Source organism: Urocitellus parryii, chromosome 7, assembly GCF_045843805.1.
Source record: "Urocitellus parryii isolate mUroPar1 chromosome 7, mUroPar1.hap1, whole genome shotgun sequence".
NCBI classification, from domain to species: Eukaryota; Metazoa; Chordata; class Mammalia; order Rodentia; family Sciuridae; genus Urocitellus; species Urocitellus parryii.
Window position 1 is genome coordinate 19,558,603 of NC_135537.1, and position 16,225 is coordinate 19,574,827.

Here is a 16,225-nt window from a genome sequence, read left to right on the forward strand (position 1 = left end):
TGGCACAAGCAACTCATTTTGTCTGTGACCCTATTACTCAGCTCTTTTCAAAATTAGGTCTTCCTCATCTGGCAGGATGTCCCTAAGGATCACCTCCTCAGAGGGTTTAGGTTTCTCTTTCCACATTTCTCTAACACTGCCCTTGTAGTTTCCTCCCTGGCACAGTGACATTTGAAAGGTTTTTATTTCTTTGTTTATTTAATGTCTGTCTCCTGTTGAGCCCTTGTGGGCAGGGCCTCGATTAATTTCTTTGCCACTGTATGTTTAATTGTATTCTCTAATGAATAAAATAAGTGAAAATGAAGATAAAACTCCAAAAAGCTTTTTTTTTAAAAAAAGAGAGAGATAAGAAAAGTCTTATATAAATGAAGATCTGGTCCAGAGACCACAGAAGGAATTAACTGTAGGTCCAAAACTGTACCCACCTGGAGAGCAGAGCGTCCATTTTATGGAACTAGAACCCCGAGCCACTCTGCTGGAGGGCCAGTCACGCCTACCTTCCAGGTCACCCCAGTTGAGATACGAGACTGGGGAGACGTCATCTTGGCAGTTCCAGCCCCCAAGTCCCGAGGGACTCCAGAGTCACCTCAGCTGACCCACAGGGTGGAGACGAGCCGTGCCTGCTGAGCTCTGCCGCACTGTCTGACCATGGTCCTCCGTTTTAAGCTGAGTTTCTGTCACATAGCAATAGTTCACTGAAGCTCTGCATTATCTTCTCCTGACCCAAGGATCAATAACTTTACAGCTTGTCCTTAGCATCTAGTGTTTGCCCCGGCCTGGCATGATCTGCATGCTTTATGCACACAGAGGCACTTGACCCTGACCACAGCCTGTAGGTCGCTGACTGTCACCCCCAATGTGAAGATGGGAAGGGTAAGGATCTGGCCCCAGAGGAAACCAGCTGGGGCCAAGGACTGAAGCCCAGGTGTTTCCAACTCTAAATCCTATTCTCTTTCTCCAGGATGGTTTTATTGTTTAAACTCAGAGAGAACACAAATCCATATTCAAAATATGAGTTTCAGACACATTTTCCAAAATTATACTTAGATATTGCTTTCTACTGCTTTGCATCATCACAGCTAAGATGTATTGAGCACCTAATATCAAGAACTTGACACATTATTTTGTTTAGAGGTCCTTCCCATGTAGAAGAATGGGTTTCCAAAGAGAAACCTGAGGTCCAAAGAGTTAACTGACTTCAGTAGTTATAAAACTATCAAATGGAATTCCCTTAGTCCTTGACCACAGATTTCTAAGTCTCAAACCTGTGACAAATAGGAAGGAAAACATATCAAACATACACAAAAGCTGTTAAAATCATATTTCTTTAGGTACACTGAGAGACTAAATGGGGAAAAAGTGATAGATACATAGTCTTTTATATAGATAGTCTATTTAAAAGGATCTAATTTATTTACTAAAACATTTTATTTGATACTGAATAGACTATTTTAAACAATTTAATCATTGATTATTTTATTTTATGAAGACTTTAGGTATCATTTATTTTCATTATAATATTAGGTTTTAAAATATTAGTTCTGGAACTGGTTTTGTTGGTGGTGATTTAAAGATGTAAGAGAAGAATCTGAAGAAAGGGTAACAAATTATCATGATCTCACTGTTTTGCAACTATTTTTTGAGAATGATTTTATGAGTCCAGCTAAAAGCTTAACTTCGCCTAATTTGGGAAGGATGAAGAGTCCTCGATGAGCAATGAGGGATTTGGGCTGCTCTCTGGGCTGTGCAACTGAGTCATTGCTGTTGGGAACCACACTCTCAAGGGTCTAAAAACTGTGGCCTTTTCATTTATGAAATTCAAATGGCAGCACTGATTCTCCATCATGTATGTATACTTCCCAAATCCTTTTACAGTGAATGCAGACTGAGATGGCATCTGTCCATCATCTGACAAGTCATGCTTTTCCAGCATTTGGTCCTGTAAAGACTGCCTGAGAGTCTCTCCAGAATACTCAGCTCCTGGCTCGTGGTAAACAGCCAAGTGGTAGGTGCCATTATCATCAGCACAATTGCCACCATCATTATCATCATCAGTTGATGTGTCCTGGTTTACTTTTCTTTTCCCATCTCCAAGTTGGCAGGGAGACATTACAGAAAAGATAGAGAGGGAGGAGAGAAAGTGAAGGAGGAAGAGTGGGAGGAAGGGGAAGTTAGGTAGGGAAGGTAAGAGGAGGAGGAAGGGAAGTGGAGAAATGTTAACTGCTTTTAAAATAAAAGCTTTCATGTCATCTTCAAAGTAGATTTTAGTTCATTCCAGAATGTTTAGGGGGATTTCCTAAAGTCCCAATTGTGCATTATCTAAACATAAAAACTTAAATTCATAGAAATTAAAGCAAAACTGGTAGAAATATTCACTCTCAAAGATCATATTTTCCTAGGTCAGGTAAAATAGTACTACATTTAAGTAAAAGATATACTTATGCAGCAATGTTGAGTTTGAGAATCAAGAAATAAGGGCTGGGCATGGTGACACAAGCCTATAATACCAGCAGCTTGGGAGGCTAAAGCAGGAGGATCATGAGTTCAAAGCTGGCCTCAGCAACTTGGCAAGCCCTAAGCAACTTAGTGAGACCCTGTCTCTAAAATAAAATACAAAAAAGAGCTGGGGATGTGGCTCAGTAGTTAAGGACCCTTGAGTTTAACCACCAATACTCCCGAAAAAAAAGATCAAGAAATGAGAAAACATATGCACCAGTCAAAATAAATATTTTAAAAATCCAAGCAGCATTAATGCATTCTATTCAAATAAAATTTTCTTAGGTCTTCATTCAGAGTCCATTGATTCATATTTTAAATTCAATTTTAGCATAGTTTCTAATTTCCCAGAAAAACACAAATTAGAGATAACAAATGCTAAAGGCATCCCTAAGGTTGAACAGAACTACAAAAAAAAATTCATACATTCTCAACAGATATATTTGTGTAGGGTCATTCTTTGCAAAAATAAAAAACGCAAAATACTAGATAAGGCCATAACTGCTACTAGGATCTGAATCTTTGTGTTCCCCCTCCCAAATTCATAAGTTGATAACTAATTCCTGGTGTAATAATATTAAGAGGGGCCTTTCAGAGGTAATTAGGTCATGAAGAATTAGCGCCCTTGTAAGCTCTATGGAATCATCTGCTCCTTCCACCATGTGAGGACACAGGTGGGTGTCCATGATGAGCAATCTGCCCTTACCAGACACCCAATCTGCTGGTACCTTGATCTTGGGCTTCCCAGCTGCCAGAGCTATGAATAGTAAATTTCTAAGTGACCCAGTGTAAGCATAAGTGACCCAGTCTAGGCAATTTGCTATAGCAGCTTGAATGGACAAAGACAACAGTCTTTTTCATTATATACTTATGTTATATATTAGATAGCCATAAATATAGCCTACCTATATGAAAGTGTACTTCTATTTTATAGAAGTTATTGCTAAGGAAGCGTGCTCCACAATAAAGAAACATTTATTGGTGAATATAGCTGTCATGTTATTTGGGATGTTCAATTTTTAAATTGGTAAATTTTATACAGAAATAGAAGTCTGTCTATCTCTTCAAGAGTCCCATGACCTGGCAGCTCCCTGGGCATAGTAGGAGCTGAGACCTGCTGTATCTTGGATGGCACTTGTGCTCTTCAAAGCCCATTATCCATTATCATTGATCACTGGTCTCAAATTGCCCTTCAGTAGAGAATTTCTTCTACAGCTATGTCCTCAAAATGGGAACGCAATATATAGTGTAAGTTAACCTCATGTTTCAGGAAAAACAGGTGAAAGTGTATTTCTTTGCAGGTGTATCTGTTTGTGCACATTTATTTTATCCATCTGATCCTCCTACAGGGTTAGGTTTGCAACTCTTGGGAAAGTGTTTTCTTTATCACTGGTGAAAGAGAAATACCTCTCACTCAGTGGTTTTCATTTCAATCTTTTTACTGCTCTAGGTTCCTGTCTTCAAACACAAAGCAACTTTGTGGGTCCCAATGACCCCAACTCATCAAAATGATTTACCCTCAGGATTTATGCAGTCTTAATGAGAGATGTTTAGCTGTACTCCTGTAGGTTATAAATGTGCATTTATGGGCCATGCATTATATACAAGTTCCCTTGTGAAGGTGCATTCCGTAAACTATTGCCTAGATTTAACTGTAGAAAAATTTTATCTTGATATATGAAAATACTTGCTTTATTTGATGATAAAATAGAAATGATGCAATCCAACATATTTCTTTGTCCTAACTTCCTGGACCAAGATGAGGAAAAATAAAATAAAAATAACCTTGCTATCTTACCAAAACATAGTTCCAAGGAAAGAATTTCTGAAAGTATTAGTCATGGCACGCATGGTTCTGATTCTTCATGAGTTTACTAAGTTCTATTATTTGAAAGCACCTTTCTATACAAAAGTAGAATTGTTCATCTTTTTAATTTTGTCTCATCTAACTCTTTCCAATGTCAGTTTATTCAAAAGCAGAGATAAACTGGATAATGTTGACTCTGTTTCTAGTTTGATTCGTCCATGAAAGTACACACTTTCCCAGCCCCATCCACCGTGGAAGATGGCATTTTCCCAAGATGGTCACGTCAGTGTACATCTCCCATCATACATGCTCCTCGTACGTGACTGACAAGTTCCTATGGTAGGTGGTATCTGTTTCTCTGCCTTGTATACAGGCAGGGGCTTGTGACATCTCCTAGTGATGGAATGTGGTGGAGGAAATATCAAATGACTTCTGAGCCCAGTCATTGTAACTTCCACTTTGTACTCTCTCTCCCGAGACATGTGTTGTGGACTCCTGTGCCAACTCCCCTAAAGCTGCATGCCAGAAGCATCATGTGAAAAGTCTACTTAGAGACTTACTCCATCTGTTCCAGTCTTCTCAGAGCAAGTACCAGACATACAAATTCACAATAGCTAAGCTAAGGAGCCAACCTAGGTACCCTTCAACAGACGAATGGATAAAGAAAACGTGGTACACAATGGAGTATTACTCAGCCACAAAGAAGAATGACTTTATGAAATTTGCCAGTGAATGGATGGATCTGGAGACTATTGTGCTAAGTGAAATAAGCCAGTCCCAAAAAGCCAAAGGTAAAATGTTTTTTGCTGATATGTGGAAGCTAACCCACAATAAGGGGTAGAAGGGAAGAATAGAGATTCAGTAGATTAGACAAAGGAGAATGAAGAGAAGGGCGGGAGGATAGGAAAAGACAGTGGAAGGAATTTGAAATAATTTTTCTTTGTACATATATGAATACACCATAGTGAATTCCATCATTGTGTATATCCACAAGAATAGGGTCCTAATTAGAATAAGATATGTTCCATGCTTGTATAATTATATCAAAATAAATTCTATTGTCAAGCATAACCAAAAACAATCATGAGAAAAAAGAAGCCATTGAGAAGATGCCAACTCCAGCTAATATCTAACTTCATGTGTGACCCTGCAGCTACAACTGCGCATGCAAGCCTCAATTTCTGACCCATAGAAAGGATGAAAGAATATAATTAGTGTTGCTTTAAGCCAGTAGCCTTTGGATATGCAACTGATAAACTCCACACAGTGGCCTGAAAAATTCATATCCTGTTCTGTACCTTACCTCATTGATTTCAGTCCCATCTGCACTGGTGTATAAAATCCGGTAACCACTGATCTTTCTGGATGTAGGGTCCCAGGATAATCGAGCACTGTTAGAGCCAATATTGGAGATTCTCAGGTTTCTTGGTGGAGATAAAGGCACTTCACAGTAAATGGAATAGAAAATAATTAGAATTTTAAATCATATAAAAAAAAGACAAGAAACACTATCTTCTGAACTATTTCATATGAAAAATGTCACCAGGATAAGAATTTATAATCCAAAATAAACAGTGAGCCGTCTACTTAGCAAAGAAAAAGTTTTCCTGATAGAGAAAGAATTATAGTAATAAAGATATATATATATATATATATATATCCCTAGAAATAAATAAGATTTAAGTAATATTTTGTGCCTTTTTCCTCTGGTCAGTGCGATCATGATAGCCTAGTGTAAATAAAAATCCTAACGGATTAAAAAGAAGGACCCTGAAACAAAATCTCAGCTATTTCACTTGACTATCATGTGACTCTGGCAAAGCCGCTTTACCTCTCAGCTCCATGATTTCTGTGTGTAAACTGAGGAAGATGCCGTCTGCCATCTCCACGTGGGTGTCTACTAGGCGTCTCCAACTAACTTCCAAACCTGGCCCACTGACCCAAACTTCTTCCCCAGTCTTTCCTTCTAAGCAAATGGAAAACATTATGTTTCCTGTCACTCAGGCCCAAAACTTTGGTGTCGTCCTGGATTCCTTTTCTCTCACAACCCACTTTTTATCCACCATCAGTGCTTTCAATAAATCTCCAGATGGTGACCACTTCTCCTCGACGCCCACTAGCTACTGACATGACGGAAGCCACTCTCCCCACCTGGCTTAGAGTTCTCAATGGTCTTTAACTGCAGCCAGTGGGCTCCTGTAAAACCCAATGCCATACACGTTGGCTCCGCTGGGCAAATCTGTCCAAATGGCCCCCAACTCTCTAGTTCTTACAGTGACCATTCTACCCCTCCATAACTGGACCACTGCCATCTTGCTGCTCTCTCTCCCACCGTCCTGCCCTTGGCTCATGCCACTTGTTGGCATCTCCTCTGGTACAGGAACCTCCAAGCACGCTCACACAGGCCTCTGCACTTGCTATCCAATCTGCTACGAGGCTCTTCCCCCAGGTACCTGCCTGGCTGCTGTCCTTACCTCCTTCAGGCCTGAACACACACCACCTTTGTGCTAAGGTTTTCCATCCCAATGCTCCCCTAGGGATTTTCTCATTTTATGCTTTGCACATTTTTTTGGTTTATTCTCCCTCCCCCCTCCCTCCCTATCTCCACCTCCCCCCACCTCTCTCCACTCCCCGACACCTAAACACATTGAAATCTCAGGGGATTGAAGAATTTGGCTTAATTTTGTTCCCAGCTCTGTCTCCAATATAGAATATACTCAATAAATATTCAAGGAATCAATGAATAATTACCTGCCCTGGACTCTCATATTGGCTTTTTGACACTAAATTAAAAATGAATACTCTCTTACTCTGCTTTACTTTAAAATTATTCAAAGAAATATTTCTGCAGACTCCTGGCTGTTAGCTCCATAGCTTTTTTTAACTTCTTCAAGGAGCCTCTTCTGATTCAACATATTGAAAATTGTTCATAATATTTGAGAGTTTCATGAGACTTCAAGTATAGATTTATAGTATCAATAATTGTTAACATTTATTGAGTACTTTCCATGGGTGTGTGTGACACATAACATGTTATCCCATTAAACCTTTCATTAGACTGCAAGGATGAAGTTGTAATCATTCCCATTATATTGATAACTAAAGTGAGGTAGCTTGGTCAAAATCACAGTTACTAGGAGCAGAAGACCAGTAAGAATTTAACCCAGGGAGTTGATATAGGAGCTGGTGATATTGACCAGTATGCTAGCTAATCTCCTCCCTCCCTCCCTCTCTCTCTCTCTCTCTCTCTCTCTCTCTCTCTCTCTCTCTCTCACACACACACACACACACATACACACACACACACACACACATAAAACACACACACTCCACAATAACCAACAGTGCTGATAGAAAAACCTTGAAGACAAATTTGAGAATTACAGGCCATAGTCACAGGCGTAATACTCCCTATCCCAAATGCCAATTCTTTCTTGAATGTAATACATACTGATTTCCTGCTAATAAAGAACTTAACAGGAGTCAGTGACCTTCTTGATACTTAAGGGACTAGAGAGAAAGTATAGGAAAGAGAAAAGCAATATAACCATCATTCTGAACACTTCACTCTATATTTTTCTGCAATTCAGTTGTATCTGGCGACATAACAGAATAAAGTCCAGTTTCCTTAATACAGAAAGATGCCAGTCTCAGGGACTATTACCCAGAACATCACCTTTAGTACCTCTTTTCTTTCTTGTTTTTAAAAAATCAAGTCAAGTGGTATATTAGATACTTTCTAGTAAAATTCATTTCTTTTCTTCTGTCCCTGTTTTGTTTGTTTGTTTGTTTGCTATTTTAATTGCATTAGTCTTTCTCTGAAGTGTGAGAACATAGCATTAATTAACGTAGAATGAAGGTGTGAAAACATATTTCCTTAGCATTAAACTTCTGTTATGTATTTCCCAAGTAGAATTTCCAAGCACTACAGAAAGTTGCTCTCATCCCTTTCCAAGGCTCAGAGTGGTGGGAAAGTACCCAGGGCCTCCTGAACTTTCCTATGTTTCAAAAGATGAATAAAATCATGTTTTCAGTAGTTTATGGGAAGACTTATTAGTAAATCAGGGTAGTTACATAAACCAGACTATTGACATATATTTAAAATATAGATAATGTCTACATTTCCTAAAAGTATTATAAAGTCCATATATTTACTAAAAATTAGCTATAGGATTGGGCATGTCGCTCAGTGATAGAACACTTGCCTAACGTGTGCAGTACAGGGTTTGGTCCCCAACATGGCAAAAATCAACCAAACAAAAAGTCAAGACTAGCCATGCCAAAAATTTCTTAGTCAATTAAAAAAATACAATAATAGGCTCAGATAAAAGGATAGCAAAGATTTTTAGAAAAAAAAATTATTTGTCTTGATGCGTGGAAAACAGATATTGAGTAATTATGTGCTAAGTGCTTTCACATGTAGTACTGTATTTAATCTCATATCAACCACATGTTGTAAGATATTGTTCTTCTTTTAATAGTTACAATACTTGCCCGTTGTCACCCAGCTGAAATATGACCTAAGCTAAAATTCCCATCCCAGCTCCTGTGATTCGAAACCCTTATAGAGCTCTTCTTTCTCCATCCAGATTCAGCATTTGGATTCAGTCAGAGACACAGGTGGAATTATCTGAAGGATGTTCAAGTTCAGTTCTGATATCCATTTCACTTATTTTAATACAAGATAGAAAAAATGCCTTTTCATGCTGGGATTGTGACTCAATGGTGGAGTGTTTGCATAGCACCTGTGGAGCACTGGGTTCATTCCCCAGCACTACATTAAAAAAATACTAAATAATGGTATTATGTCCATCTACAACTAAAAAATATATACTTTTTTTAAAAAATGCACTTCTTTCCCCTAGATAAAATACGCATTTTTCTATATTACAATAGGTTTCTAAAAGATTTCAACCTAAACTGGTACTTCCAATCCTAACATTTATTTGAACTTTTATGACAGTTTTTCATCAAAATGACTAAAATGCTCACATGTTGTTTCTTGTCCTGTAGCAGGATCACTGGCCTCTTCCCCAAACATGGCATAAACTGTGACTGTGTACTCCGTATTGGGGACCAACCCACTTAACTCAATGTCTGTGTGGGTCTCTCCAATTTTCATCTGAAAAGAACACATGTAATTAGATCATTTGCCCAATGTGTTTATTCCTGCTGATCCAACTGGAACTTTCAAAGGTGAGGCTTTGTGGAATAAGACTTTGTATCTCCTCACAACCTCTATATCAAATAGGCTTCAGTCATCATTTTTTAAATTATTTTGTATTTTATATTGGGAACACATAATATGGAACTACATAAAATTGAACATACCCATACATCCTGTATTAGGATAACTCTTTGCATCTGGAAAAATGGCAATTCCAACCAGAAGAACAATGTTGGGCGTCTGGGCCCCAGAAGAGTGTGGGTGGAACTGAATCAGAAATATCCTGTAGAGATAAAAAGCCAGGCCAGCATGCTGGAGGCAGGGCTAAGTGGGCATCTGTCACTACTTGCTAATTCTAACCAGTGCTCTGGCCAGATGCCCAGTTTTTACTTTGAGCTCAATTGAGTTGGGCTAGTTTTACCACTCCATTCAATATGAGGCATATCTGGTTGGATTGCAGGTCCCTTCTAGTGTTCAGAAATGATAAGCCCACCTTGATACCTGAATTAACAATTTGCTTCTTGATTCTGAGATACTATTTCTAATCTTTGCAGTTGGTCAACTAGCCAATAATCTCAGTTGTTGCACAACCAAGAGCCAATTGTGTGACAGGTTCACTTTATGTTTGGAAAGGATGAAAGAAAAAATTTCATAAACTGTCTCTAGCCCCACAACTACAAGTGTTACTGACAAATTAGATTTTTAAACTTTTAAATATTACATCATATAACATGAGTGTATAGAAAATAATATAATACACCCCAGTGTATCCCTTACCTCCTTAGTCAAATTCAAAATGAAAACTTTGTCATATCGATTTCAGTTCTTATTTTAGAAAGAATTAATATATTCAAATAAAACAGAAGTTCTTTCTCAATCTTTTGGAGATATATATATATATATATATATATATATATATATATAAAATCTTTTTTAAATTCCATACATATGTGTCTGAATCTGATAACAATCTATGGTCCTATATGTTTGACAAAACACATGAGACCCTATCAACATGATCTTTTTATAATTTGTTATTTTTTCTCTGTCAATAATGTTTCAAGATTCATTGATGCATAGAGACAGATTTTACATTATTAATTCTTTTATGAGCGTCTTTTCTATAACTACATTACTGTTTTCCATTCCTCTACCCATGGTCATATTAGTTCCTTGCCAGGTTTTGTCCTGACCAAGTAGCCTCACTGAAAAAAAATTTTGAAAATACTTCCCTATGATACACATCCAGACAGAATGTATCTTTAACAGATGAAATTTCAAGATATCCTTCAAAGCGGCTGTAGCAGCTTCCACACCTGCAGCAGTAGAGGAGTGATTGTCTCGCACATGTTCACTGCTGCATGCTGTTACAGACTCAAAAAATCTTCACTAGTCTGTTGGAATCATCACTCCTTTCATTATGATTTTTCTCTTTTCTAGTGTAGCTAAGCATCTTTCCAGCATCATTTTTAACTTTTTCTTCTACCAAAACAATTAAGATCAACTTTACATCTGAATGGAAAACATTTTTTAAGTCTTGGAAATAAGAAAAATCAGATCACCAGTGCTCTGTTCTGGATACTCAGATTCACCATATTTTTCACTACTTTTTGCTGATTTCAGCAAGCAGAGGTAGGTTTTTAAACAATCTTAGAGAACCAATGTCCAAATTGCCTCTCTTCTCTACCCCACAGCTTGTTCAAGACACTTCTTCTTTTTTCTATGAATGTTTGCATTCTAACAATCCCCGCCCCTCATACATTAAAAATGAGTCCTGAGTACTGAAAGAAATAATTTAGAAATCAAATATTCATGATTTAAAATAAATGCAAAATTCATACCAATGAGATATATTCGTCTATGTCTCAAATTAGTAAAAAAATAATAATGATTCAGTATTCATGGGTGAAATAACCACTTATGAACTGTATATTGTAAGACAAATTATATAAACTTCCTCTAGAACCATCTGGTAATATCTAAGATAAGCTTTAATAATTTGCATGCCCCTTTGAAAAAAGAAACTTCATTTCTGGGAATATATTCCAAAGAAATAATTGGGCAATTATGCAAAGATTCAGAATTATGCAAAGAATGTTAAGAATGTCAAGCATAATTTTTACAAGTTATCTCTTATGTCCAATAATATGAGTATAAACACAATCTGTATGAACCAACAATGGATACTATAAATGCAAAATGACTACATAAAATATTCTTTAATGGTACAGACATATATTCACATTAAATGAGATGAAAATGGCAAGCTACAAAACTGCCTTCATTTGTTGTATTAAAAATGCATTCGTGGGGCTAGGGTTGTAGCTCAGTGGTAGAGCACTCGCCTAGCACACGCGAGGCGCTCGGTTCTATCCTAGGCACCACATAAATAAATAAATAGATAGATAGATAGATAAAGGTATCGTGTCCAACTACAACTAAAAAAAAAAATTTTTTTTTTATTGTTGGTCGTTCAAAACATTACATAGTTCTTAATACATCATATTTCACAATTTGATTCAAGTGGGTTATGAACTCCCAATTATACCCCGTATACAGATTGCTGAATCACATCAGTTACCTTTCCATTGGTTGACAAATTGCCTTTCTAGTGTCTGATGTATTCTGCTGTCTGTCCTATTCTCTACTATCCCCCCCTCCCCTCCCCTCCCCTCCCCTCCCCTTTTCTCTCTCTAAATCGCATGGAAATGGAAGGCGATCCTCAGGATTATACATAAGGACATATAAGAGGAAAGGAGGGGTAAGACAAGATAATACAAATCGAAAAAAATTTTTTTAATGCATTTGAGCCAGGTGTGGTGGCACATTCCTGTAATCCCAGCAGTTTAGGAGGCTGAGGCAGTAGGATCACGAGTTCAAAACCAGCCTCAGTAACTTATCAGAGAACTGAACAACTCTGTGAGCTCCTGTCTCTAGAAAAAATACCAAAAGGGGGCTGTGGATGTGGCTCAGTGGTTAAGCACCCCTGCACTCAATATCTGATACTCCCAAAAAAATGCATTCATAAAGACTGTTAGCTAAATGTTAATAAATCATTATCTCTAGGTAGTAGGATTACAAATAATTTTTTTCTTGTTGTTAATCTGAATTTTTTAAGTTCTATACACTCAATTTTTATAGAATAGATATATAGATATATTTAAAAAGTCAAAGACTCTAGGACTACAGTAGGACACAGAAGGTTACCTCTTTTTCATCCCCAGCCAGGCCCTCTGTGAGAGGAGCATAGAGGATCAGGTATCCTGTGGCCCCAGGAACTGCATCCCATCTGACACGCAAACTGTTTTCGGTCACATCGTATAGTTCAAGGTCAGAAGCCATGGGTAAAGCAACTGCAAGAGGAGATTCATTTTAATGTTCAGCTATTTATAAGTATCCTTGAGAAAAATGGAATAACCAAGAAATAAGGTTGGCCATGTTGAAGCAGGAGGCAGAAAGGGATAAGTTGCAAGCTCCTAGCTTAATGCTAATGACAAACATGAAATGTTGTTTTCAAATATAATTCTATATCCTTCAAAATGTGGCCCTGCCTACTTTTCTCACCACGCTGGCAAACTCAAAACTTTGCTTACACTTGCAAACTTTTGTTGATGTGTCTACAGCACTTCATTGCATCAGTGTGTTTCTATGTCCTTGGTTTGAATGCCCACCCCTTACTAGACTAAAACATCCTCAAGAGCAAGGATGGCCACTCAAATATTTCTGCAAAGTTGAAGCATAACACCCACCTACAGATTCTTGTCAGCCATAAATCCAAAAATGTATAGAGAATGATTACCATAGTGCCTGGAATATTGTTCTTTGTGTTCTTTAAATTCTTATTGCTCCATCAGAGGTAGATATTCTTAGACAAAATTTTCAGAGTGTCTGTCATGTAGTAGAAATTCATTATTTGAAATTATTAAAAGAATGGTTGATCTTTTTAAAAACAATATCTCTTCCCATCATTCTTCCCATGAGTTATGTATCTTGTGTGTGTTGTTTATATGTGTTATCATGGTCATAGTATTCAGAATCTGGTTATGACCATGATATGAACAATGAAGAAAGATGCAACATAATTTTCTTGGTAGTCTACTGGACAGAAGAGCCACAGAACTCTCACTTATTTCTACTGACAGATTCTAACACAGTTCCTGGTTCTTAAGAGCCATTTGTTTAATAAATAAATGAGTGTTTCTGCACCCTTTACCACCAAGGTTGCTCTTTCCTAAACATTCCAGAGAGTTATAACACCCATTTCCATATGTGGCACTGAAAATCAGCAGCTACATCATGGGACCTGTATCACAATTGGCATGAGAACTATTTTCTATGAATTTGCCTTAGGATATATACCAGTGCAACCTGAGCAGCCTGATGTAGGAAGGCCACCTAGGCAGTGCTGGCCAAGTGAGAAGTGGTGTAGGATTAAATACTTACGTGTGGTTTCAGTTCCTCTCAGGCCTTCACTAGCAGTGTGAGCATATATTGCAAATACTGCTACTTGATATTCAGTCAAAGACATCAAATTTTTCAGCACTGTGGAAGATAAGCTTCCATCCACCACCACCTGTTTGAAGAACAGTTTGAGAGTTTGAGGATATCTCACATGCAGAACTACAACCCAAAAGGCAAAAGTTTCCCCAGCAAGAAACATTTCATTGGCTATTTTATTATTTGTAACACATCCTCCTTACTCTTATGGCCACCAACTCTCCTTAAATTACCACATAAAGTGAAGCATCTTTTATGGAATGTGGCCAAAGTCATTTGTTAGTTCTTATCTAATGGAAATTGTGTCACTCCTGAGATAATCATTATCCTACTCATATCCACTACATAATAGGAGACAAATTATTTTTTTCCTTGGAAATTTGGAAAGCATCTGAAAGGTTTATTAGTCATGAAAAAGATAGAATGATTGGAAGCACTCTGGTTGTTTTTTTTGTCCAAATGATTTACTTCTTATTTTTAATACTTGAAAGGAAAAAAAATTTGCAAATCCTGCCATAAAAATAATAATACAGAAGAAAATTATGAAACTTGCCGAGGTCAATCAGAGGTTAGAACAACAAAAGGAAATGGGGATTTTGCCATGTTTTAATTAATTCCCTGTGAACAGCAGTATCAAAAGTAGGGATTGGGAAGGACCCAATCATCTGGCAAAAGGTGCTCTCTTCTGTGTTGGCCAACCCCTGAAAAATGCTGGCCACAGCTGTTTTATTCTGACTTTTTAATTGCACTGATCTCTACAAACGTTTAGGAAATTCCAAATCCTGGAGGACTTGTCCATTATATCACCTCATAATTTGAAACACAAAGACTTCACTAGGACAGAAATCTCATTACTCCCAAGTAGGAAAAAAATGAATGAATATCAAAAGAGGTGCTGGCCAGATAATTGGCCCCTAATAAGTTTTACTTTAGAACTCACTAGCTTTAAGAAGAAGAATAAGCTAAGTTAGACATGCATACCTGATCAGTCCTGAGAGTTATTTGATGGAGGGATAAGAGAAGAAGATGGAACCACCATAATTTAGAGAGATGGGAGAACAATGTAGACACATGGAAATGTATTTCAAATGATTTAAAATATTCGTGACAGAATCATCTTTCAGATATACATGGGTCTTGTTCTCATTATTATAGAAGACTTCAGAGGACTAAAAGTATAGCTTAAAAATACTGCTTCCTTCTTACCTCTTGTGGTTTTCCACCTCTGGTGGGATAATACACAACTCTGTATTTTTCCACTTTTCCTGGGGCATGAGTCCAGTTAACCATAAAGCTTCTGGCTGTGACTTCAGAAGTAATCAACTCCGTAGGTGGCCCAATGGTGGTGAGGGCTGAGGCTAAAGCAAAGAAATATATCAAATAAACCATTTTCCCAAAGTTATCCTTGTAAGCCTAACAAATTTCATTAGTCAGAAATGACTATTGCTTTTGTACTACCTCTTAGATTTTTTATCTCTAGATAAGTTGATGTAATTATTAATGTCTGCAATAGTTCAAACATTTTAGTATCCACTAGATACTATGCACAATGCTAGGTTCTGAGGGTACAAACTTAAATAAGACATAGTCCTTGACTCCCAGGAATGTTCTTAAAGACATTTAAGAGTATTGTTAATGAACAATAAAAAAGAGCATTAATTGAGCATGTGTGCAATCTAAAGGTATTCTTCTGAGTTCTTCATAAGTATTATCTCATTTCATTCTGAGTAGTTACTAATATAATTCACATTTTGTAGGTGAGAAAACCAAGGCACAAGAAAGAATGAATTTGATGAAGGTCTCACTAGTAGTATGTCTCAAAGCTCAGATTGCTATCTGGGCTTCCTGGAGCATGCAGTTTTTAGAATAAGATGATACAGCCTCAATCATAAAGGCTTAAAGAAATGTCTGGTATAAAAACTTAAAAAGAAGAAAAAGCAACTAATATATACCAAATGCTTACTCTGAGTCAAAATACTAGGTAAGCAATTTGTGCATGTTATATACCTGTTAAAACAAATAGTTCTATGAAGACTTTGGACGTGTAAAATTCAAATGGAGAAAGAATAAAAGGTGAAAACAAGAATAACAAGTTTGAGTTTTAGGATTTCTCTACCTTTAAGAGCACTTACCCAAGGGACTTTAATAACCACAAAAGTTTTGAACATTAACTATGACCAGGAACTGTATCGCATGCTTTACCATCAACCACATGAAGAGTTCTTTTGTGTGCATGAGAAGCTGGGATCTAAAGTAGT

At 37.3% G+C, this 16,225-nt stretch overlaps 1 protein-coding gene across 3 annotated transcripts in view; it reads right to left on the reverse strand.

The window, feature by feature from the left end:
* The window catches only part of Col14a1 (collagen type XIV alpha 1 chain), a 198,976-nt gene that overhangs the window by 118,759 nt on the left and 63,992 nt on the right, over positions 1–16,225 (reverse strand). For all 3 annotated transcript variants that reach the window (XM_026393869.2, XM_026393868.2, XM_026393870.2), the window contains exons 10-14: positions 15,174–15,325; positions 13,914–14,043; positions 12,678–12,823; positions 9,296–9,425; positions 5,607–5,746 (exon numbers count right to left, since the gene is read on the reverse strand). In XM_026393869.2, coding sequence (XP_026249654.2) covers positions 5,607–5,746; positions 9,296–9,425; positions 12,678–12,823; positions 13,914–14,043; positions 15,174–15,325 — 698 coding nt within the window. The remainder of the gene's footprint in view (positions 1–5,606; positions 5,747–9,295; positions 9,426–12,677; positions 12,824–13,913; positions 14,044–15,173; positions 15,326–16,225) is intronic.